General features: G+C 37.4%; 1 protein-coding gene across 2 annotated transcripts; it reads right to left on the reverse strand.

Annotated features, from left to right (window-relative positions):
• Positions 1-5,060: 5,060 nt before the first annotated feature.
• si:ch211-235m3.5 (BICD family-like cargo adapter 1) lies at positions 5,061-24,843 on the reverse strand. 2 transcript variants are annotated; one of them, XM_053651457.1, is made up of 10 exons: positions 23,901-24,843; positions 19,532-19,747; positions 14,150-14,266; positions 13,664-13,810; positions 13,107-13,286; positions 9,296-9,445; positions 8,575-8,652; positions 7,101-7,210; positions 6,299-6,419; positions 5,061-5,546 (listed from the first exon to the last, which is right to left on the reverse strand). In XM_053651457.1, exons 1-10 carry the CDS (start codon positions 24,117-24,119, stop codon positions 5,349-5,351), a joined length of 1,536 nt encoding a protein of 511 aa, XP_053507432.1. In that variant the 5' UTR covers positions 24,120-24,843; the 3' UTR covers positions 5,061-5,348. The 2 variants fall into 2 exon arrangements, with proteins under 2 accessions (XP_053507432.1, XP_053507433.1); XM_053651458.1 differs by lacking the exon at positions 23,901-24,843 and having other exon boundaries at positions 17,808-19,623.

Below are 24,843 nucleotides of genomic sequence, written 5' to 3' on the forward strand. Positions count from 1 at the left end.
TAAGCCTGAGAAAAATGATTGTTAAAAAAATATGAAGTGAAAATTCACATAAACAGATTTATTTTTCATATATTCATTAATATTCATTTGTATTTATTATTGATCAGTGGGCGTTTGAGTTGTGATTTTTACATGGATGGAGCTCGCTTTTGCACAGACACAATAGTTTAGAACTTCACACTATTAACAGTTTAAATCCTATCTTAAAGCACATCTATTATGGTTTTGAAACATGCCTAATTTTGTTTTAAAGGTCTCATATAATAAATTACATGCATCCAAGGTCAAAAACACTTTAATCTACACATCCCCCCACCCCGTGTCGCAAACGACTCATTAAATGATTCTTTCTAAATGATTCATTCTAAACTCTTCCTCAGAGAGCATATTCAGCTCTGATTGGTCAGATATCCCAGTCTGTTGTGATTGGTCTACCGCTGTCAGCGTGTTCCAAAAAGGAAACGCCCACTACCATAACGAGTTTCAGCTACGTCAGGATGAGATGGAAAAAAAAGAAAAAAAAAAGTCTGTTTTAACTTTCTGCTGTGTGAATGAGATGGCTGATATGCGGATAATAAATAAATAAATAAAATAAATAAATAATAAAAAGTCTTCTGAAGTTATGTTTGATGAAATGCGAGTGAGATCTTGTGTCTGTGAAATGGTTACTAAAGACAGGCGTGTTGTCTCGCGCTTTGGACGAATCTTCTAGTGTGCATTCAGAGGAATATAATGTTAAAAATTGATTGAAACTGTCCTTATGTCTGTGCTCTCCCACGGTTAAGATTAAGTAAATAAATAAATAAATCATCTAGTGTGTCTCTGGCCTAAGCGACAAAACTGTAGGTAATATTGGGCCCACTGCTGATTAGATAACGTGAGTTAGCCGGTTAGCAGAAGTCTACAGCTAACCGTTTAGCATCATGCATTTACACAACAATATCAATTTGAGCCTGAGTTTGATAGTCATACATGGGAAGGTGAACATCAACCCCAACCACCACTGCAAGCAAGACGAGACCTGGATATTTCTCAGTGGTAAGTTTATATGTAGTTTGGCAACAACGTGTGTCACCCGATTAACAGAGGCTAACAGCTGTGCACTGGCTGTACAGGTATACAACACAAAACCACGCATTTAGAACACTCGGTAGAAAATATATACATAAATAATTAAATCATACTTGTTGTGATCTAGAGGCGAAAGATTGTCCAAATAAAGTGGGTACGGCTCCATCTTTAATAAATAATTGTTGACGTCAGCTAGATTTGAGAAGCAGATGTCAGTAAAATGGCGGGAACATAAATACAAAAGCTCGGAGCTGAACTGCTGTGGTATCATTTTAACAATGAATTCTAACCACCAACACTTTACATCCTCATCTCTTGGTAGTCCATGCAAAGTAGTTTTGCTTTTGCAGTGCAAAAAACAACTTCTAGACATGGTGACAGCAGTAATCTGTAACTTTCAGGGCAACTACAACAGTAGTGCTTGAGGGTGGGTCAAAGCATCTAATGAAGACCAGAGGTGGGGCTTTTTGTTACAAACCTACATCAGTTAATACAGGAAGTAAGTCTGGAATTACTAATGACTTGTTTCAGCTGTTCAGAATCAGTTCCTTCTTTTGGGAGTCAATAACTCCGTTTTTGTCGTGCACTTTGATTTTTTTAAACTTTGCTGATGTTTTTACATTCACAGACAGCTCCATAACACACTACATGAAAGGTAATATTTGAAAAACCATAATAGGTGCACTTTAAGACCTGTCATTTCAACACCGAATTCAGTATCTGACGCCATTTCCCAGAGTGCACATCAGATTACAAAAATGGCTACCATGGCCTCCAACTTTCAGATCACATGCTCAAGTTCACCTGATTTCTGATTGCACACACGTAGACTCAATCACCACCACACTACATAAGCACGCTCCCAACACAGACACGTTGCAATGTATTTGTTCAGCTCTATTCAAGCATCTGACTTACCAAGCCTTTATTTCATGTTTGAGAATCCTGTTTTTGACCCTCGTTTGTTTTCTTGCTATCTGATTTTAGCCTCGTCCTATGATAACCTGTCTGTACATGGCCTGACCCTTTTGCATGTTCCTGGATTTTGCAATTGATACAGTGATTCAGATTTGCTTGAGTTTGCCAGTTTTTATTTTTAATAAAAGCATTCACCACAGCTGTTGTTGTTTCTGCCACCTGACAAGACCAGCCTTTGTTTTTCTTTGGCCTAAGGCTCTGCTTAACATCTATAGATCTACAGTACATAATATGTTTAAACTTAAATGTTTATATTATTTCCTGCTTTTATTGTGTTTTGTGTAGGGTACATAATGCTTCCGTGTCCTGCTTTTATATAATATATTGTGATTCTGATGTATATATTCATTCAATTGTTGCTATATTATCTTTTTATTGTAAAGAAGGTTTTTTTTTATTTTTGTTTTACTTTAATAAACTGGCGACTCAAATATAAGTAAAGTAGTGATATGATTAAGTAATGACATTGCCATGGCTTGACTGGCCATGACATGATTACTTAACTGATTACATGGTCAGTTACTAAATGTGAGGAAGTCACCTTAAATTTTTATTTACATATTACTGAGTAGCTCCAGGCCTTCGCTTTGGCCAAGCTGGAAACTGAAATAGACTTTTTATTGTGCAAAATCTATCCTGATTATAGATCTGTGCCAAACGCAACACTTTGGTAAGACATCCAGTTGCATTTGACAATACTATTAAAAATTCCTTGTAATTTTTTTTTTTTGTGAAAATTTTAAAATTGCTTTGTTAAGCTAACATTTTCTTATTGCTACTGTAACATGCGGCCTCCTTTGAGATCATGAGTAGTGTTTTTCCTAGAAAGTTCACCATTTAAATAAACTCCCTGAGCAATAGAAGACGTACATTTTATATTCATTAATTTTTTTGTGAATATTCATGTATTCATTTTTAGTGGACCATTCCACCATAGTGGAAATTGTGTTGCAGTCAATGTTGCAGCCATTGCTTTATAATTTGATATTTAAATAAGTGTGTAATAAAATAAAAAGTGAAGCTTGGCAGTGTTATCTGTATCTGTCTCTTTGTTTATTTGACTTTGAGGATGATACACTGACTCCCTCTCTGTAATCACACACTGAACACATTTTTTTGGATATTTAGGTCACACTTGGGTCAGAGGGTTCTGCCAAAAATGATTGCGGCAGTTTCAAGTACATTGAGATCTTAATAGAATATCTCACATGATACACTTGGAGTGCTCCCTAAATTCCTTTGAAATCATTCCAAGAAACTTGATTTATAGTCCTAGACAACTTTTCTCTGCATCGCCCCCTTGTGGTGTGATAGAACGCTGCTATACTGTGATTTCACCACTAGAGGTCAGTAGCGCAACATAGCTTGAGAAGCACGGTTTATTGCTGAAATACTGCATTTTTCAATCAAATCCACTGTGTTTTTTATTTTTATGAAAGTGAACCATTTATGACAATTTCGTCATATTGATTCATTAAAATACCTTATTTTGTATGACTTAGTGACTTATCTGACTGGAACTGTGAATCCATGATTGTGGTGCCCTTTAGCATTTGTAACTTAAAAATTAAACGTTATTATTATTTTTAAAATCAAATTTCAACACTGAATCTACGGAAACACGGATTCAATCATTCAATAAATGTTTAATCCATCTATAGCAACAATCTCATATTTAATTTTTAGAATGGCTGCTACAATGCCTTCTTTTATAAAGCATAGAATTAGCAAATACACAAAATGTCCTTAACTAGCATCCATGCTAAATGTATAAAGACATTCATGTTAAGGACATTCGAATGAGTCACTTATTCATTTTTTAAAATGAAGAAGGAAAAAAAAGAAAAATTCAGATGATGCTACTTCCGGCTGAACAAACTATAGGATGACTCATGGAAAATGTTTCAAGCATGAAATGTTTAATGAATTCACTAATGCAGCAAATAATATGATTTTGAAGTATTTTAATGATTATATTTCAATAAGTGTAAATGCTAGGATTGTTTAGCTTGTACACTGGATGTTATGGGTACTTTTGTTCAAAGTTTGAAGGTAGAATTGTACCTCGTTGATTCCTTTCATTTGGTGAAATGCACTGACATCAAAACTAAAAAAACAAAAACAAAACTCAAATATTGAAAAAAAAATCTTTATTTTACACTGTAAGACAAGAGTCCACATGAGTTATTATATACATTATAAACATGCATTCACAACCATATTTATAATAATAATAATAATAATAATAATAACAATAATATAAACAATACTAAACTGGGTTTAACTGTTTAACTTTATAGGGCAGCCATATAGACTTTTGATCCTTTCTCTTTGTGTTCTTTTCAGCTACTTAAAACTCTTGAGCCAAGTAGATACCAAAAAAAAAAAAGTAACGACCTTCCTGAAGGACTAGACCAGAAATCTGTCCTAGCAGATGGATTAACCTGATGGATTATAAAGTACGAGTCTGCAGTATTTTCACATCTCTCAAACACTTAATGAAACACTTCAAGTACAAATGTGCCAGACCACGAACAAATGAGACAGACCCTTTCTTCAGACATGTAGGACATTCATGTACAAAGATATGAGCAGTTGGATATCAGGAGGTGACGTGGCACATAGGCTAAATACTGAAATATCAACCCATTTACTTCATACAACAGGACCTAGACATTCATATTCAACAATGTTTTATTTTAATACTGTCAACTCAATTTGAGTTATTGTTCCATATTTCATACAAAATATTTACAAAAGCAGAATATTCAGGGAGGTTCTTATAAGTTTTGGAGACTTTGACGCCATATTAACACATTTCCATTTACTCGTGCATATTTTAAAATGATGCAGTTCATTGCAATAGAAATGGTTTCCCTGAATTTCCTAGAAGTGTTTTAACATCCAAGAGCAGCCAGTATATTATAGATTTGTTCCCTTGTTTTTAAATAAATAATAAGCATAACCAGTAAATACAGTATATGTGATCCTCAAGTGCTCTTTAGTCCCCCAATACCACACATCAGTGTCGGGTGTGGTTTTAAATAACCATGCACTTGATTTCAGGTCAAAATTAGGTTAAAGTGATCCACCTTTGTCCAGGAAGAAGATATTATATAGTAGTGTTGTAAGAGCGGATTCATACAGTGACTGTCTCAATGCTTGCTTTACTCTTACCTGAGAGCTAAAAATGCACAGCCTGCAGAGTCACATATTTGATATTCTGGTGCTGGTAAACTCCAGATGCACTGCATACAGCAGTGTGCGCGCTCATTTCCTGTGCTGTCTGTTAGTGTTGTTTATTTGGCCACTTTGAGCCAGTTTCTCCAGGGCGAACGGTTGGGCACTGTCGTGGTCTCCGGTATGCAGGACACAGAAGTGGATGCTTTCAGTGGTTTGCGGAAAAAAGAGAGACGGTTGCCTCCAGACCGCTTTGACTGCATCTGCTGCTCTGTCTGGCTCTTCAGCTGCTGGTTAATGATGACCTGGATGTCATCCTTTTAAAAGCAACATACACACACCCACACACACACACACACAAACAAATGCATTAATACAGTAAATTCTGTGACATTAATAAATGAACCAAGTGTATGTAGGAGAATACAAGATGTATGTACAATATACACAGTATCACAGTGATATTAGATGTGAGGTGAGGACTAAAATGTAATATCTATCAATAGCTCACTGAATGAAACTATCAGGGTTGAGCAATGCATTACATCACAATCTGATGTGGATGCCAAAAAAAATTAAATCTTACATTGATGGCTTTTTAACTCCAAAAGACCTGATCATGTGACTGACAGTGTCTCTATGTTAGCTGCATACACTGGTCCATGTACATGTTATACAATGTACATTGTTGGCCAGCAGGGGGAGACACATTATCATTATGTATCAAAAACATTGTCGGATATTACGACAAATCAGGGTTTGTGTAAATAAAATGCTCACTAGCTCCCATCCACAGCATTTCTCTCTGATCAGCTCTCATCTAAATTGTCGTCTAACAGGAAGCTTCACCTGGAGGCGAGGAAATCGACCCTGACCTCAGTTCTGAACAAATCCATTCATAGCAGTTCTAGGTGACATGTCCTTTAAAGTCTAGTGACTTTAAATGTCTTGCTCATTGTCTGACAGGAAGCATCAAGTTGCAGTGAAAAAACTGACCCTAACCTTTCTCTCACACAAACTGTTTTCCTTTATGTGAGAAAGAGAGGGTGTGAGAGGGTGTTTTTCCCACCTGCCAGGCCTCCAGTTCCTGAGACAGCTCTAGTTTACGCTGGATGGCCTCCAGCAGCTGGTTGTTCAGATACATCATGTCATTTCTGCTCCGCACGAGTTCTGCCTCCACTGCCGTTTTCCTGCATTGAGAGTGGAGTCAAAAAATCATCACACACAGTGTACAAATTACAGGTAAACCGTGTAACATCAGAACGTGTGCTGCATATGATCATGGCAATTTGTCCGGAAGAATGTCCCATGTCAGAAAACAAAGTTACAGGTTTTTTTTATTTTTATAATATAAAAATTTACACACATTTTTTAAAATGGGGAGGGTTCACCATACAAGTCCTATAGAAATAAGCACATTAATATAAAACTGTAATTTACCTTGCAGTAACTACTGTTAGAGATGCTGTTATAGAAAATATCAATACCTTCTGTCCAACCAGAGTCGAGAATTCAGACAGCGCTGTGGTCTAAAGAACTTTAAAGTCACCGAAAGCTTGTTTCAGTATTGATTTCAATTGTTTTACTAGATAATAAAGTACTTGTTTTGGCGATTTAACAAAATTGTCATTTGAAAAACAAATATGCTAATAGGACCAATGGTGCATGGTGCATTTGCATATTGGAGCATTATCGAAAACAACGCTATAAAGTTTGTGGTGACTTCAAAGCCTATTTCCTCAAAAGCATCGCAATGTCATGGAGCCTCTTCAGACTGCTATAAAAAAAATGACTTTATAGGTGTTTTAGGGCCCTAGGCTTTGCGTGTAAATTTTTCTTGCTGAAATGCAGTTTTACGCTCAATTACGTACTTTGAAATGGCGTCATCTCTGTCCTTTATAGCTCTTTGAATGATCTCTCCGTCCAGCCTGCTGTCAGCTTTGAGCCTGAGTTCAGCGTTCTCTTTTAATAGCTGTGCATTCTGACAGAGAAATAAAGAAAGTTTCAAGTAAATTATGGAATATGTGTTTAAAACTTCATAAATAGTTATGTGCAGACAACAGTGGTAAAAATACACGAAATTTCTCTTCAAATACAGCTTCAAATTCTTCACTCAAGTTAAAGTAGAGAAGTCTACACACTTAGACTTACTTAAAGTGTGACAGAAAACATAAAGGAGAAATTCACAAAAAGAAAAATATGCACATTTTACTTATTTAAGGTAAATTAGTGTCTATTTCATGAAATAACCAAGATACATGGGAAACATTAGCTATCTAACAGCTTTATTCTTATTTTTTCAAATGTTAGCAACCATGATAATTCTGATGGCACCAATTAGCTTTATCCTAATAGCTAACTAACATTTGAGTGATTAGGGATTAGCTAGGGCTGACTAATAATTTCCCAATCTCTCAAATCTTACGTAGCATGAAAACAAATCTGATGACCCAAATTACTTGAATGCTAACAGCTATCTAAGATTTGAGAGATTTCAGTAGGAATAAACTAAGGCTAATGTCCTAATCTCTCAACTATTAGCTGGCATGACAATAACTCTGGCAATACAATCTAGTACACTGAATCTTAATAGCTAGCTAACTTTTGAGAGACTAGCAAATAGATAAGGCTAAATAGTAGCAGGTTTATTCCTCAGCTCTCAAATGTTAGCTACCATGATAATACATCTGACAATACAAACTAGCTGAACGCTAATGCTTTGCTTGTATTTCCTCATTTGCAAGTTGCTTTGGATAAAAGCGTCTGCTGAATTAATAAATGTAAATGTAATGTAATACCTAGCTGCCACAGTAGGAACTGCCTTGATAAATACAAAGTGTACTGTATATAGCAGAAAGATTACAATAAGATCTCATTTTTGCTTTTAAAAGTATAGACTTGTTAGGAATTTAGATCAGCTCTTTGAAGCTGTGTGATTCTAAAAACCTGATTTACCTGATGATTTGGTGTAGCATGTAGTGAGTAGAAAGCTGAGGTTTTGGTTTTGAAATGTAATGAAAGGAAAGCTGAAGCAGAGTAGAGATACTTAAAAACAGACTTAAATACAGTAAAAATGTGTAATTTGTTACTTTCAACCAGTTTCTTTCTTTTTTTTTTTTTTGTTTAACGCCATGTGATTTTTTTTCTCTTAAAAAAGGGCAGCCAGTCATTCAACCACTCAAGTTCTGCCTTGCTCATAAACTACTGAAGGAGAATACTCTCAAGAACACTTTGTTTCAAAATTCCTCCCGGCTCATCAGCGCATTTTTTGTAACTCGAGGGCAAAAGCGAGGTCAGAAGCAGCCCTTGGCCCCTTGATAGCTCTAACACATGAGCCATTGTCACCTGATCTCGCAGCTCCTGTATCCAGGCTGTATTCTCGCACAGAGCCATGTCTCCTCCCACAATGGGTCTGTTCAGCTCCTGAAGACGCAACGAAACACAGATACGGCACATCAGTATCACCGGGCTGATATGAGGGAAGCCCTTTGTTACAGGCCATAGGGAGGGGTCTTATGTGAAGCACTAACACATGAGAACAAATAGTACAGATATGAACGACCTTCTATCCCAGGCTCCTTTGTTTTGTTTTTCGACGTATGTTGAAATGTAGTGACAAAATGACCCAATAGAAGTGTGGTTTTCATTCTGATTTAATGTACAGCATATTTATACTAATTTTGTTGATCTTTCCTATGTGAAAACATTATATGAAATAAACCATATTGGTAATTGGTGAGTTATTATAAATAAACAGACATTGGACATAAGTATTGGAAATAAATAAGCTGCAATATGACGTGATGAGCAGATAGAGTTTGCAGATGGTAACAAAGCCAGCAGGGGAAAAAGAGGTCAGCTATTGTATAGGGTATTGTTTCCATGTGCATGCGTGCGTGAGAGAGCGAGAGAGAGAAAGGGGGAGAGAGAGAGAGAGAGAGAAAGGGGGAGAGAGAGAGAGAGAGAGAGAGAGAGAGAGAGAGAGACAGACAGACAGACAGACAGAGAGAGAGAGAGAGACTGTGGTGTGTGTGCACGTGTGTGTCAGCCTGGCCACAGAGCTCACCTGAAGTGTCTCATTGTGCACAATCCTTTCTGCCACACTCTTAAGCTGCCCCAGCCTGCCTTGCAGGCTATCTTCTTGATTACATGGAGCCTCAGAGCCATAGGAAACAGGAAGCAGCATGTCTAAGATGGAGCTCACTTCTTGTATAACCTAAAGGTAAATTTAAGGAACTGAGTGTCTGTAGTCTTTGCCACATGACTGAAAAATGCTTCGTATCACTTATGTCATAAACACATATAAACGTGTATCATTTTATCATCTAGCAGTTTTACAGTTTTGTTTTGTGTGACATACGTTTTATAGTTTAGTTTTTTGTGACATAAAGCTGAGTAGATGATCTACAAAGCAATTTGGGGTTTGTTACTATGTCTGCACTATAGCCACATTACCCAAGTATAACACTACAGAGTTGTTACATACAGCAAATGTTCAGCCCTCATCTCACCTCCTGTCTTTAGATTACACTGATCCCACTCCCATCCCCTACTGTATTTAATTTAAAATGCTTCTCAACTACAAAAACTTAAACAGTTGTGCCCTGGTGTACCTTTATTGAACTATTCTGCCAATAGGTTAAGGTCTCCTAGTTCTAGCGGTTCCCAGATTTAGATTATTTTACATTAGTGGCAGGTCTTTCAGTGCTGGAATTTAGGAAGTCTCTGTGAAGTCACATCACCACTCAGGGCTATCCGTCTCTCATCATTAACTAACTTAGCTCCTCTCATTCCTCTACTTCGACAGACCAGCTGTGCTTTCTGACATCCCAATGTACCTTCATCCAACTGTCTAAATCTTTTGTATGTCCATTTTTTGTTTGTGTTATTTGTGACGTGATTAATGGTCTGTAAAGTGACCCTGAGTTTGAAAAAAGTGCTATATAAATAACACATATTCTTCTTATTGTTGTTGTTGGTGTGGTAATAACAATGTATAACTATTATTATTATTATTATTATTATTAGTAGTAGTAGTAGTAGTAGTATATCCATATATAGTATATCCCAATATATACTTGGTAGTCACACTATATCCCAGTGTGTTTACTCATCGAAACAGATACGTCTACTTGTTAAAACCAGAATCTTTTATATCTCTAGTCAGAATGCGTTAGTAGTTAAAGGATGACAATCCCCATATTGCAAAATGAACTCAAAATTTACCCTAATGCCCTTTGAAGCAGCATGCTTAGTAAGGGCACAAAGTAGCACAATCAGCATGTGGCATGTCAGCCAGGTTAATTAATGCACTGTCGACATTACTATATTATAGAGTGCTGTGTTAATAATCATAATGCCCCTCCCATACCATTAACAAACTTATTACTGACACACACTGTCACACTGTGACCTAGAAAAGCCACAACTCTATACATAGTTCGGATGATTCATGGCATCACACAAAGTTATTTAACCACATCACTGTAAAGTCCCCGATGAGTTTTTATTTCAGTGATAGCACTGGCATGAAGCCAAAAAGCAAAATCCTATCAAAATGAACTCAACAGGAACAAATACACCAATTAAAAAACTCATTGCCCTACAAAGAAGTTCATTTCGGCAAAGAAAATAAGGTCCTAAACCAACAGTGAGGTGAAGTAATTAAATAAACTGCTGACAGAAGAGTTTCTATTCATGTCCTTAAAACTAATATAAAGTCTAATAGTTCCTTAAGTTGTTTACTTTGGCTTATGTCTCACAATCTATATTTGTCCAATGGTTGTCCTTAATGGAAAGCACAAACAGAATGTTCCGTTGTTTTGAATGTTTTACTACTTATCACAGGCTTTGGGTTTTAGTTTGTACTACGAGTTATACTATAATCTTTATATCTCTGGTAAACAAACTATGGCAAAAGATTAAGAAGATTCTACACTTGGATCTTTTTATGTCCTAAATTATGTAATCGAAAGCTCTAGCCAGGAGGTCAGGAATATTTGCTTCAGGTAAGTGAAAGTAAATTTAAAAAATGCTTCATACAAAAAACTATGAGGTACAGGATGTATTGTAATACTGAGAATCATTCTCTTTTCATCATGCTTGTAGACTCATTGTTGTTGTAGGTCATGAAGCATTTTTATATTTTATTAACAACAAATCGACAAATCATAGTTATAGTGTAATGCAACCTTGTAGCACATATCATAAATGGAAATGACAACTGTTTATGTTAACACATAAATATAAGATCACATTTCTATTTTCATATCATTCTGTGACTACTTGACTAATATCTCTGGCTTGGCAAGCTGACGAGAGCTTTAACAATGCAGTCAATTGTATTTATTATTATTATTTTTTTTATGTCTCAGTCCATTTCACTTGCTTATCTTTTCACTCACTGGTGGCTTACATTTACATTTACTGATTTAGCAGATGCTTTTATCCAAAGCGACTTACAAATGAGGAAATACAAGCAAACTATCAAATAAATACAAAATACAAGCAAACTTAAGCTGAATATGCAGGTTAGACATGTAGGATAAAGTTAGACAAGTTAGACATATAGGATATTTGCCAACACAGCTGCTTAACCTGACTTTCCAGGTAGCTTGTTTCAATTATTGAAATTACTTGTGTGAGTTTATGCCTCTAGGGTTGTAGAGTTTTCCTGTGCAGCACTTTAAGATTTTAAAGTAGCCTAATGTATATAGAGCTAAAATGTGTAGGATATTATTCTTTAAAAAAAAGACTTTATTGAGTCACAGGAGATTAAAAAAACGCCTCTATAATGTGATGTTTCCAAGCTCCTGTGAGACACCCTGATAATCCTGTAATAGTAATAGTCAAGTGATGGAATTGGCAGGATTTTTTTTTTCCTATGCTATGATTCATTCATCATATACAGTACCAAGTCAGATACAACATTTTTTTTGACAGGATGATGTATGTGATGAATGTCGAGAGCACATACTGGATTAAAAAAAAATACACCAAAACAACAGAAATGTCCAGGCGTTTATAGTTTTGCTGTCTACACTACATTTTAACTTCAACCCCAATTCCAAAAAAAATTACAAATCTCATAAACCCATATGTTATTCACAATAGCCTTGGAGAAGCGTAGCACCTTGTCGAACGTCCCTACATTCAGTCCATGGTCTGGTGAACACAGCACTCTGTGAGATTACACACCGAGTTTATAGATTATCTAGCCAGTATTATGTGACTGGTCCATTCTAGCACATTCTGAGCACAGTTGCACCTCAGCGATGCATGAGAACTACTGCTTGATCAGGCTACAACAAGCTCTTGTTGAAAGCTTTTTTTTGTTTTGCGTAGCAACTGGGTCAGTCACACTGATATACACAGTAAAGATATTTATATCATGAGTCGGAAATACTTGCATACTACTGTATTTTAAAATACTAAATTATTATATGTATTTCTAAATTGTACATCATTACACTATTGGTGTTACTGCTATTTAGGTATACTACTGTACTATGTAATGAGCATTGTGTGGTTTGGGCTACAGCCTACATGTGTGTACTCACAGCCATGAGATTAATGCATGCAGTAGAGTAAGAACACAGCATAACACAGATTACAAAGTTCAACTGCATTTTCTTAGCAGAGAAGACGAAATTCCATAACAGTACAACCTGTATTTTTACAGGCATGATTATCACATTTGTTTGTCGTGATTTTATTATTATAAGGTTCTATCGTATATACCATTCATTTATCCCCCCAGGCAGAATCTTATAATATCAAGGTCATGAATTTTGCACTATATGTATATGCTTTCCACTGGTGATGGCGGCACATTTTTTTGTTGTGTTTTAAAAGATTTTGTTTCGTGGACTGCTTACCTGCTTCTTGTCTTGGATCCAGTTCATGGAGTCTAAACTATGCTCCATCTCTGAAAGCAGGGATGTGTCCCCATCAGTGGTCCTCTGGAGGGAAACCTCTTCCTGTAGTTCCTCTATCTGAGACTGTAGATCTTGAACTCTGTCTTTCGCTAGCTCCACCTCCTGCCAGGCCTCTGCCAGCTACACACACATTTAACAACACATAATAACCCTCATGTTCCATCCACTCAATGGATATTGCTGTTAAATCTCTTTTTAAAGAAGATTGTTCAATACATTTTAAAACGCCTAATATATATTATTAGTAAAAATATAAATATGTATAATACTTCATGTGCTTGAAAATTCTTCTCATGGCAGAAATAGTGAACGCACTAGATATGAAATGACCACAGACTCTATTTGTTCATTAAACTGGAAAATTCAAGACATTCAAACTGGGAATAAAGGATAATAATGACTCTGTGTGTGTGTGTGTGTGTGTGTGTGTGTGTTTGTGTGTGTGTGTGTGTGTGTGTGTGTGTGTGTGTGTGTGTGCGTGCGCGTGCGTGATGTACCTGTTGTGTTTGCGTATTACTCTCTTGCTCATGCAAGGCCAGTTGTGCGTATAACGAGGACACACTGTCTCTCAGCTCGGCGTTCTCCTTGCACACTGTCTCCAACCGCTGTTCCAGGGACTGCTCCCGCTGCATCAGTCTTGTAACCTGGACAATCACCACACACACATTCACAGAAAACAATTCTCAGTGTACGGTGTAAATCTACAATATACCAAAAACTAGTGCAACCTCAATACAATACAAGAATACAAGACCCTTGGTGCACTAGATGTTCCTGACAGGAGTCATTAACTAATAAATACATAAAATGCCAAGTTAATAGATATTCGTGAGAAGAAGCTGGAGTGAAGCTAAAGAATACATCAGTTCTGTTTAGAAAAAACAGGCTAAAGAAAAAAAAAAAACACTAGGCATTTTGATAAGGTCCATGGAGCTAAGAGTTCTTGTTCACTGGTTGTATGTGTATAAGGCTGAATATCTCACTTGTTCTTTAAGGGCACTGAGCAGTTCCTCATCTTGTGGACTTGGGTGGCCCTTCTCCCCCAGCTCCTGCTTCAGGCTCTGCAGCTCAGCCGTGATGGCCAGTTTCACCTCCATAGCCTACACACACAGACAAGCGCTATATATTAACACTGAATGGAACTTCTGTGTGTGCAATATAAATCCCTAGGTGAGCGTTTGAGTGAATTGGTATCATGAACCAGTGGTATCAGTGAGGGTGTAAATCAATAAAAATGTCAGATTATTACACAAGAGATGTCTTAATCAGAGATATGGTATACTACAATGTTCAAAATGCATATTGTTATAATGGAAAATATTAAAATTAGGCTAGTCAGTAGGCTAGATAACCCAGACACCGGACAGTGTAGATGTAGAAGAAATGTAGAAGAGTAAAGGCAAACAGTACAGTGTGTTAAAAGGATGTTCATATGAGCATATTGTAAATAAGAGTCCTGAGATGAGTACAGGACAGTCTTTATGAGTTTAGTACCAAGTACGTCACATAAGATTATGTTTTGACGCAAAGGTGAGACTTGAGAAGTGCAAATCTTTAAGTTTCTCTCAATGTTTCTTCCTCGAGGGAGGTCACCGTTCCCCTTTTAGCTCTGGCTTGCTCACAGTACACGTCCTCATTTCTGTAAAACTGCTTTATGAGAGTGTCTGTTGTTCTAGAGCTATACAAATAAAGCTGAACTGAATAAATAGCATTTTTCAGCAGTCTTTGCTTTCAAGGATAAGTCTGTCCCATTCAGAAGGCAGCTTTACACAGCTGAATTTTAAGAACACCTTATCATTTTGCCCAATGTGAAACCAGTATTTCACATTTAAAAGTATTTCTGAACATATAATCATAAACCAATAAAATGATTTATGTTCAATACAAGGGAAATGCTTAGCACGATGCTACCGCCACCATGCTTCACTCTGGGGGTGGTGTTCTCAGGTTGATGAGCAGTGTTTCATTCATTCAATTCATAAATACAGCCTTTTCATGACTTCTGAGAAAGTCACTGTTCCTCAGGGAACATGGAACAAATGGAAAATTGTGAATTCAGTGCTATGTAAACAGGTTTGTCCCAATCTATACAGACAATGAACAAGTCATTAAATTGTATTACAATTATAATTTTGACACACACAACTCTTTTTCCAATTAGGACACGGTGATGGCTACAAAATACGATTAAAGGCTAAGAAGTTGTCTTGATGTGAAAATTCACGTCAATACATACAGTTCTCCATGTTGGTTCCAATGGCTCCCTTGTTAATTCTAATAAAGACAGCCTAATTAACTGTTATTTGTATTTTTTTGGAAAAGCAATATTAATTGACGTTTTTTGCCACAAGTAATGTGCCTCTGTGACCAAACAGTGAAAGGGAGTTATGTGTGCTTGTCAACACCCAAACAAAAGGGTGGCCTGATCCTGATTCAGCGGTCTGTGCCCCCTCACGTCAGCTCCCATCACACACGCTCGAGAGGGGATCAAAGGCGAGCTCGGCAGATGGAGTGTGGCATCTTGGTCTTGGCAGTGGCACATCATCATGCCACATTAGGCACAGTTGGAGGGCTACGGGGTGTGTGGGCTGGTTTTCAGTCAAATTCAATGGTAATGAAATCCACAAAGAAAGCTAGTGGCCATCCTGAGCCTGTCTACTGTCTTTGTTCTGTTGTGGAACGATGAAAAAAATAATTTTTTCCTGAAATAGAACTCCGAGATTATGTTCAGCTCACGTTGAGCTGAGAAGTTAAAACCCCCATGTGTAAAGGTTGCTTATAACTGGGACACAGAGAAGACATATTAGTGCTATAATACATTTTACAGAAGCATTTACTGTACATGTGATATATGGGTCAATGGGACATTCATTTCTAAGTAGAGAACACAACATGGTGGTCAAATAAGCATGCTATGGGGTCCCATTTCACTGTTTGTTAATGCACTTAACAGTTGAAACCCCCAGTCAGGACCAAACCCCTAGGGAGGTAAAGAAACGGATGAGACGACCCAAGCATGACTTCTTCCCCATAGGGGTTTAGGGGTGTGTTTCAATCCAAACTAGAAGCAAAAAAACCCCTCATTTTGGGTGCATGATTTACCAATGGACATCCTGTTGACATTTTCAGCAGAAAACTGGAACACCCAATATATCTTTATCTCAATACTAAAATAAACAAAATGTATAATGATATACTATCATTATACATTTTGTTTATTTTAGTACGTGCACAGATTACAGATGAATCAGAGATGGAGGGAATGAAACAGGAATTAAAATAATAGAGTTTGACAATTACAAGCATTAAAACTACATTTTCCTACACCAACTGAGCCAAACACAAAAAGGATATAAAAAGTCTGAAAAATTATATCCAGTATCGATTTACTAAAAATAAAAAAAGGGACATTTTTGCCACAAAAGAGTGTAAAGATTAACACCAATGCTTATATACAAAATTTTATCTAGTCCCACTAGTACCATGTTAATTTAAGAATTATCCAGTGATGATTCTTGAAGGTTTTTAATTTTTATACATGCATACTGTCAGATTATCTAAACAGAGGAGTCTCACACGGAGCTTGTTCTCACTGAAAGAAGTTAAATGCCGAGTTAAGATAAACCAGCCATGTCCAATTGCTTCTTCATATAATATTTATCCCCTTATATGAGAAACAACACAGTAGTGAATAATTTACTAACACAATCTCATTTGCTCGGTCCTCTGTTAAATTTCAGTCACGGGAATCACAACAAACCATGTAAAAAATTTGCCTTAAAACTCATATACGTGCAAAACACGCTCAAAGGTTATTTGGCATGCAGGGAGAAAATGTGGGTTATTAAAAGTGATTTGTCATTTTAAATGCACCACATTTTTTCCCTAAACAATAAAACCAGCAGGTTTTATGTTGCTCAACTTTTATCTGCCACTTGATTGCATCAGTTTCTGTCACCGGACAATTCTTTTAAATCACGGCTTTTAGATGAAATGTCAACATTGCGAAAGCCATGCTGTCAGGAATGTGAAAGTATAAAGAGGTCATTTGCAAAATTGAGAAATTTGTCTTTCTCTCGCTCACTCAACTCTTTGATTTGTTTTGACAGACATGCAAATAAGTATCACCATATCAGCTGCTGTTCTGGACCTGCTATCATTTGTGTATATTTACACAGGCTGACAGTAACACCATATATTTCCTTTGCACTGGAAATCAAACAACAGCTTGACAATGGAGTAAGGCTGAGACCAAGAGCTCAATGTGAGAATGTCAGGATGTTTATGGGCTGAAAGACCAACCTATGCACGCACGCGCACGCACACACACACACACACACACACACACACACACACACACACACACACACACACACACACACACACAGAGCCTCTGGGTGTCTGTGCTCGCTGGTACGGGCAGATACGGCATTCCTGGCATGACTATTTCTTGTTTTCAGTGACCCAGTAACACCTGCTACACCCTTATGACTCCCTTCACTGATCCTCCTTCACATTTCTGACCTAGATAAGCAGTAGCCAAATTTCCAAGTAACCTCAGGACAACATTTTAACTCTCTCTCTTGCTCTCTCTCTCTCACACAGTCTTGCACATACACATTAAGGAGACTTCAAACTTACCTTCTCAGGCACCTTGGAAATGATGGAGCCACCATTCACTACATCCGGTAAAGGCTCTATCCTGCTGCTCAGTTTGGTTATATTATAGCCATGTGTCAGGCTGCTCTCTAACTGTTCATTTACACTGCTCAAAATCTGCGACTCATTCATGGTGAAGGCAAAATGCGAATGAGCCATTTCCTCCTCCCTGAGACTCGAGAGATGGGAAGATTCTTGTAAACGCAGTAGTTTCCTTGAACTTTGATTTCTGGCAAGAACCCGCTGTACAGCCCGAGTTAGGAATTACACCAGGAAACGTGTGTGAATGTGTGACACTGCAACAAAGCAAATCTGCAGGGAGTGGAAAAACAAGGCCTGGCTTTCGTCTTGCTGTTTTATCATCCCCAGAGCCGTTCTGATTACTCAAATCAAACCGATAAGATGTCCTCATGAGCTCGTGCAAGGAGTTTTCAAACACCAGCAATATGTACTGACGTATTGTCCCAGGTCTGATCTTGACAGAAGCGGATTTCTTGGAGATTAGATTAGAATAGTGTGTGATTGCACTTTTCGAATCACTTATTCTCCTTTCCAAAGTGAAATTTCAAGAAGATCATGAAACTATTTGATATTCACCGTCATTTAAATGTTGTTTTCACTGTCTGAGCTCCACATACTTCACTAATGATCTCGTACTCAGGAAGGAAGCAGGAAGAAGAGGAGCGGTGTTGCTGACATTAAATACACAAAGCAATGTTTTTTTGCTCCTGCAGTACAAGTACAGACTTTTATTCCATATATCTGTACGATGATGTGCTTCTTAGAGCACTGAACGTGAGCTTTCATCTTATTCTTATTAGATATAAGGGATATCTACCTTTGTGCTTTTAACAAAAAGTAGTCCAGTAGTTTCAGTGGTGAATAATGCCACTCCTTATCTTTTATGTGCTACATCTTTAATTCACAAACCACAGCTGGGAGTGACGCTGTAGTGTTGTTGCTCTGTGTGTCCTCAGGGCAAAAAAAGTGACTCAGGCAGGGCATTCTGTCATTCCTATTTTTAGCGCCATGATTGGGCAGTTGATTTTGAGTCAGCATGATCTACATCTTCCTTGGATTGATATTTAGAACAAGGGGCTTAAAGAGGAGATGAATCACTTGGTAGATCAGCATTCCTACTTTTAAAGCCTTTACGAGCAGAAATCCTGACTGGTGTTCGGTCATAATGCTGATTCCTACTGATATGTGTCACATGGTCACTAAACGTGGGTGATATGGGAAAATTATACTACACTGTCACAGTAACGATGATGATGTACTGCTGTATGCATATTTAGATTTGTTGAGCATAACTCTTGTCAACTGTTTCAAGAAACATTACAATATTACATCAAATTAACTTTTAACCAGGAACAGAAAAAAAAAAAATGAAACAATTAGGGAAAAGAAAGGGGAAAACCACACCATGTTACTGTGTAAGCACTGACATCACTGATTATTGTTTCAACTGGACTCTCTACTCATAGTAATGTGTATCATGACAGGATCATTTATTGTGACATTGAAATCATCATGATCATCATGATCATGATCGTTTGCAATTCCACTATGAAATGCAAATCTGAATTACACAAAAAGCTACAAAAATAATTTTTTAAAAATGTAAAAAATGAGAACTTGTCAGGTGCAAACTAAGATGACAGAGCGGAGACATTTCAATCTATTAAAAGACAAGTACCGCTCACCGCCTGGAGCTGTTCCTGAAGCTGCTGACTGATCTCGTTGTGTTGCTCTTCACTCCGACTCTTCTCTCTCTCAGCCTCGCTCAGTTGCCATGTCAGTCGCTCAGTGTGGGCATTCAACGCTTGGATGTCCCGCTCCAGCTCGCCCACCTGACTCTCCCACAGAGCTTGGCATCCCTGCAGCTTCAGCCTTAGATTGTGTCTGTCCTGCTCCAGCTCCTGTGGAAGACAGAAGAGAGACAGGGTGAATCACATGGCCAGACTTAACCCTCACGCTCTGTTCAAATAGATTACTAATCCAGGAATAACTGTTGAATTTATAGAACAAACAGAATTGTAAAATGGATTCTAAACAGATATTTTATTAATCAGATATCCTTAAGAATTAATAAATGGATATTTGGCTAATTGCTAGGGGACAGGGTTATAAGTGTATTTAAATAATGATGATGAAACTCGACAGGGTGTGCTGTTATAGGAAAATAATCAATGATGTGCTAGTGTTATGTCTCCCAACACAAAACAGAGTTCCTGTTACCAGTATAACAGCATGTTCAGAAGCATGTTCAGAAGCATTTTCTTCCTCTTATATCACAGCAATTTGCCAAGAAGTCCTTTATGTATTAAACAACAACACTTCTGTTGTTGAGTGTACTCTTCATACACTCATAGTTCCTGTTATCATTCATATTATAGCAACAATCATGCCTTCACCAGCCTCTGTTTCGTTCTCTCCTTAAAGATAGTAAGACAAAAAAGCAGCTTGTCATGTTACTGAGAAACTGGAAAGCTTAAATACATCTGTCTTGAAGACTTTTCTGGATCAAAAAATGTAAATTTACAGCTTTACCTCTGACTGTTACAAAGCACGGACACTGGAGACTCCTTAATCAACACCGTCTGACCAATCAGATTTGAGAATTTAACAGCACTGTGGTGTAATATGGAGTAAATCTCAACACTTTTTTCCCCATAATAATAATAATAATAATAATAATAATAATAATAATAATAATAATGTAGTTATTAATTATTATTATCATTATAGATGCAAGCAGCATTTTCGGGGGGCCAAGCACCCAGACTCTGTGAGCCACACATTCACAGATGCACTACAGTTGTTGCCTAAGCAATCTAAGACAGGTTTCAAGATGATTGGACAAATATTGTAGTAACAGCAAAAATGGCACTATGATGGAATAATTTTTGGCATGTTATTGTAACTTTTGACCAGTAGATCAAATTTGTTGCATAGCCTAGGGCATGGTCCTGAGAATGTCTACCAAGATTTGTGTCAGTGTGAAAACCGTTTGAATTACGGGCAAACCGTTTGAAGTATTCAAAATTATTTTTTATAATTTTGTGAGGCTTACTCTGGAGATGAAATGTGCCAAATCTTGTCATGATCGGACAAAATTTGTAGGAGGAGTTTGACAAAATTGAATATGACTGAAAATCTAATTAGGCGGTTAGGAGACAGGGTTCAAAAGCGATGACCATAAATCTACTTCCAAATTAGGTGCTACAGCATTGGTAGCACTTGTCCCAAATTTGGGAAGAATGTTCCTTAGACCCTTCCCAATCAGTGTGCCAAATTTCACAACTTTTTACCAGACATTTCTATGGGCTTCTATAGACAACCTAGCAATAATAAGAAGAAGAAGATGAAGAAGGAGAAGGAGATGGAAGAGGAGGAGAAAAGGTAGAATAACAATAGGGTGCCTATGCACCTTCGCTGCTGGGACCCTAATAACCATAATCATCATCAATACATAGTTTCTTAAGACACAATCTGTTACTTTCTGAATGCAATCACAGTGAGTTTAAAATGACAAAATAAACATGGGGAAATACAGATAATGAATAAATTATCTAGTTTATTTTAATACAGTTAAAGCTAGATTACAAGCTAACAGACAGGGTGAGGTCCATTGGGGGAAAAGGGAAGGGGTTGTTATTTTTTCCTTTGCAATTGAAATTCACATGGCTGCAGAGTACTATATAAACAGGTAAAATTAACACAATCTTTATCGTAAACAAAGGCAGTGTAAGAGTGACTGCAATCACCTTTCATTTCATACTTAAAGAGCAGTCATTTTGAAGACTTATCTCAAGTTATTAATTACAGGTCTAAAACAAATGACCTCAAAACACCTCATGTAAATGAAATAGGACTAAGAATTCCTCCCTTACTTTCTTCCTTCTTTCATTCATTTACTCATTTTCAGTAAGCTCTTTTTCCTGGTCAGGGTTTGGAGCCTATCCCAGGAACACTATGCGCAATGGTGGATGCGACACCAGTCGACGCCAGGGCATCACACATGCACATTAACACATGCATTCAACATAGAGGCAATTTAGAGTAGACAATTCACCTATATATGTGCTTTTGGGAGGTGTGGGGGGGGGGGGGACCGGAGGAAACCCGCAAAGTAACCACAGGAGCTGTGAGACAGCATTGCTACCTCTTGATGACAACCTTTCCATCTCTGCCTATCAGAAAACTATTTCTTTGTTTGTTCTAGCCATTCTTGTTTTCTTACACCATGCACAATTTCAAAATGTGCATAAAAACAAGTGAATAAGAAGCCCACATGCAACTCTAACCACTACTGCAGCTAGAGGGCTGCACTTCTTTTTTTTAAAATACAGAGAGAGACAGATAAAGACAAACATAGTGAATGCATTCAATAAAAATGACATAAAAGCAAAAGAGATAGTCTGGGTTAATCTGACACCCATTGTTAAGTAGAGGAATGATATATTTACCAAGAAACATGAGAGACAGAAATGAGAAATGTACTTTTTCTGACTACAGATTATTCTTCCATGTTGCTAAAGAACTGAACGTCAGCTGGCTTTATTGCTAACCGCCCATCTGAACACAAGGGACTACTTCACAGAGCAGAGGACCTGCGTAAACAGACCAGTGAATAACACAACTATGTAATGCATGAATGCAGTGGAAATTTTACTGGAAAATTCTTATCTTTTCTAAAAACAAACCATGTCCCATTTTTTTTTATGCCTCATTAGAGCACATGATTACTGAACTGTTATGTGCTGAACAAATATGACTGTTCTTTAAGCATGATATTAACACTCTGTGAATGGTTATGGAGAATAAATTCAAATTTAAAGTACTCGTGCATGTTCATTCATGTGAATGTAACATCTTAAGGTTTCGCAATCGTCCTCTAGAGCTCATCAGCTGTTGCCTAGAAGCACATGGTCTCGCAGCTAATGTGAGGTCAAAGGTTACAGTTAAGATATACAGCTCTTAAGTTTTTTACTGCCCATGCAGACAGAGTGGATTCACATGCTGAGCAAGGTGCTATTGAGACGTCTCACTGATCCGAGTGCAGTGCTGCTCTTACAGCCTAATATTCAGGACGTAATTAAGACTTTTGATGTTCACAAGATTAGGACAGCCGTATCGGATGAAAGATCACAGGCAGACTTGGAACCTGGTACCCAGATAAGGATTTACAACATGATTTGCTTGCTTTATATATTGAAAGGCAGTGCACTGCTGGATAGTCAAATTAAATAATAATTTAAAAAATTATACGAGTGTTGGGTTTAACAGAAGAATGTCTCATCTAATAATGTTGATTACTGGTAGATTGATCATGGTGGGAAAAAAATCCAAGTGTAACTTTTTAAAAAGACTAACCTTCTTTCCTGCAAATCACCTTTATTTATTTATTTATTTACTCTCTTGCTTACACTTGACATTTTTTCTTCCTCAAGATAAATCATCATGGTTGGAAAACAATGTATATTTAGTGCAAAAAAACATGTATAACTGCATTAGTGATGTCAAATCATTAGATTTGCATATACAGTAATAATCCACATGCCTGTTATAAACAGTCATCTAATCGTTGTTTTTTTTTTTTTGTGTAGCTATAAAGATGCAGTTGATTCTTGTTTTTTAGATTGCATATCGGACTATATAAGATCTATATGTATTTTTTTTCTATTTAAATTAGTGTTACTTACTGCATTCAATAAAACACCTGCTTTTTCATAAACTCCTTATAGCCTAACCTCCAGTAACAAATAATGGACCATATACTTACAGATAGAGCTGCATTCTACATACATTATTCATACATTTAGCATATTGTAGAGATCTTGCATGCACTGTAGTTGCACCTGATGCAAAAGTTCACAGACTTATTTTTTTCTCCCCAACATGTGAAGAAGTCAGTCAGTCAGAGGAAGGAGTGAGCTAAATGAAACTAAACCCATACACTCATTTTCCCCCTCACTGACTGTGACAAGTGGAAACTCTGACAGGTGCCATAACCGCGCACCTCACTGCCACCCAGCACAACTTACACGCCATTACTATAGCTTATCTTACCTCGATTTTCTCCGTGTATTGCTCTTGAAGTTTGTTGTTCTCCTCCTTCAGCTGTCTGTTCTCGGTCAGAAGCGCGTTCCCGAGCTGAGCCGCGAGCACGAGCTCTTCTTCCTTCCGGCGCAGCGCCGCGCGCACCTCGCCTCCGTCTCCGTACGAGTAGAAGTCCTCCTCCAAGTCCATTCTGTGAGCCCGAAAACAAATCTCCTCCAGCCGACTCATAATGCACCCATAAACAGTTTGAAGTGAGATGTAATAGTTCAAAAGTGCGGCTCGGGTTCAGTGTGGAAGCGCTCTGTAGTTGTAGTCTGAAGGCGAATGAAGCTGAGAGCTGGAAGGATGGAAAGAAAGTCCTAACCTCCAACGGTACGAAGGGAAAAAAACAGAAGAAGAGGGGCAGGACCTGTCACTTACAGGTGGCGGTGTGTGTTACACGGAACCTAACTCAGTGTCAGAATGAATGAGATGCATTCAAGGTTGCCAGGTCGTTTTTCATCAACAGAGGGGTCCAAAAGTTTGAGATCAAACTGAAAATCTGGATTTAAAAAACAAACAAACAAAAAACATTATTTAAAACTGGAAATAATCAACGTTTTAGTAATAAATTTGAAAATTAAAAAAAAAAAAAAAGAGAGAGAGAAAGAAATTTGCAACATTTCTATTGACTAGCCTATTCATTCTTCAAAAGGTTCTAAGTCACTATTTACGTTTAAGCAAATTTGTGATATTGAGCATGTTAACTCCTTTATACAAAAGGAGTCCCTTCTTAAAGGAATCCCTTCTATTAAAACACGTGTTCAGGTGACGCTCCGATGAAGTTTTTTCCCCCAAACATGTGGAATCTGTGCCAGCTCGAGTACATGCTGTCATTAAAGCAGAAAAACAGGGACAGCTTAGAGGTTCTTATCAATATTTAAGATTCTACATTTCCGTCAAGTTGTTGCTC

The sequence above is a fragment of the Ictalurus furcatus genome, chromosome 20 (genome assembly GCF_023375685.1).
Source record: "Ictalurus furcatus strain D&B chromosome 20, Billie_1.0, whole genome shotgun sequence".
Lineage (NCBI taxonomy): Eukaryota > Metazoa > Chordata > Actinopteri > Siluriformes > Ictaluridae > Ictalurus > Ictalurus furcatus.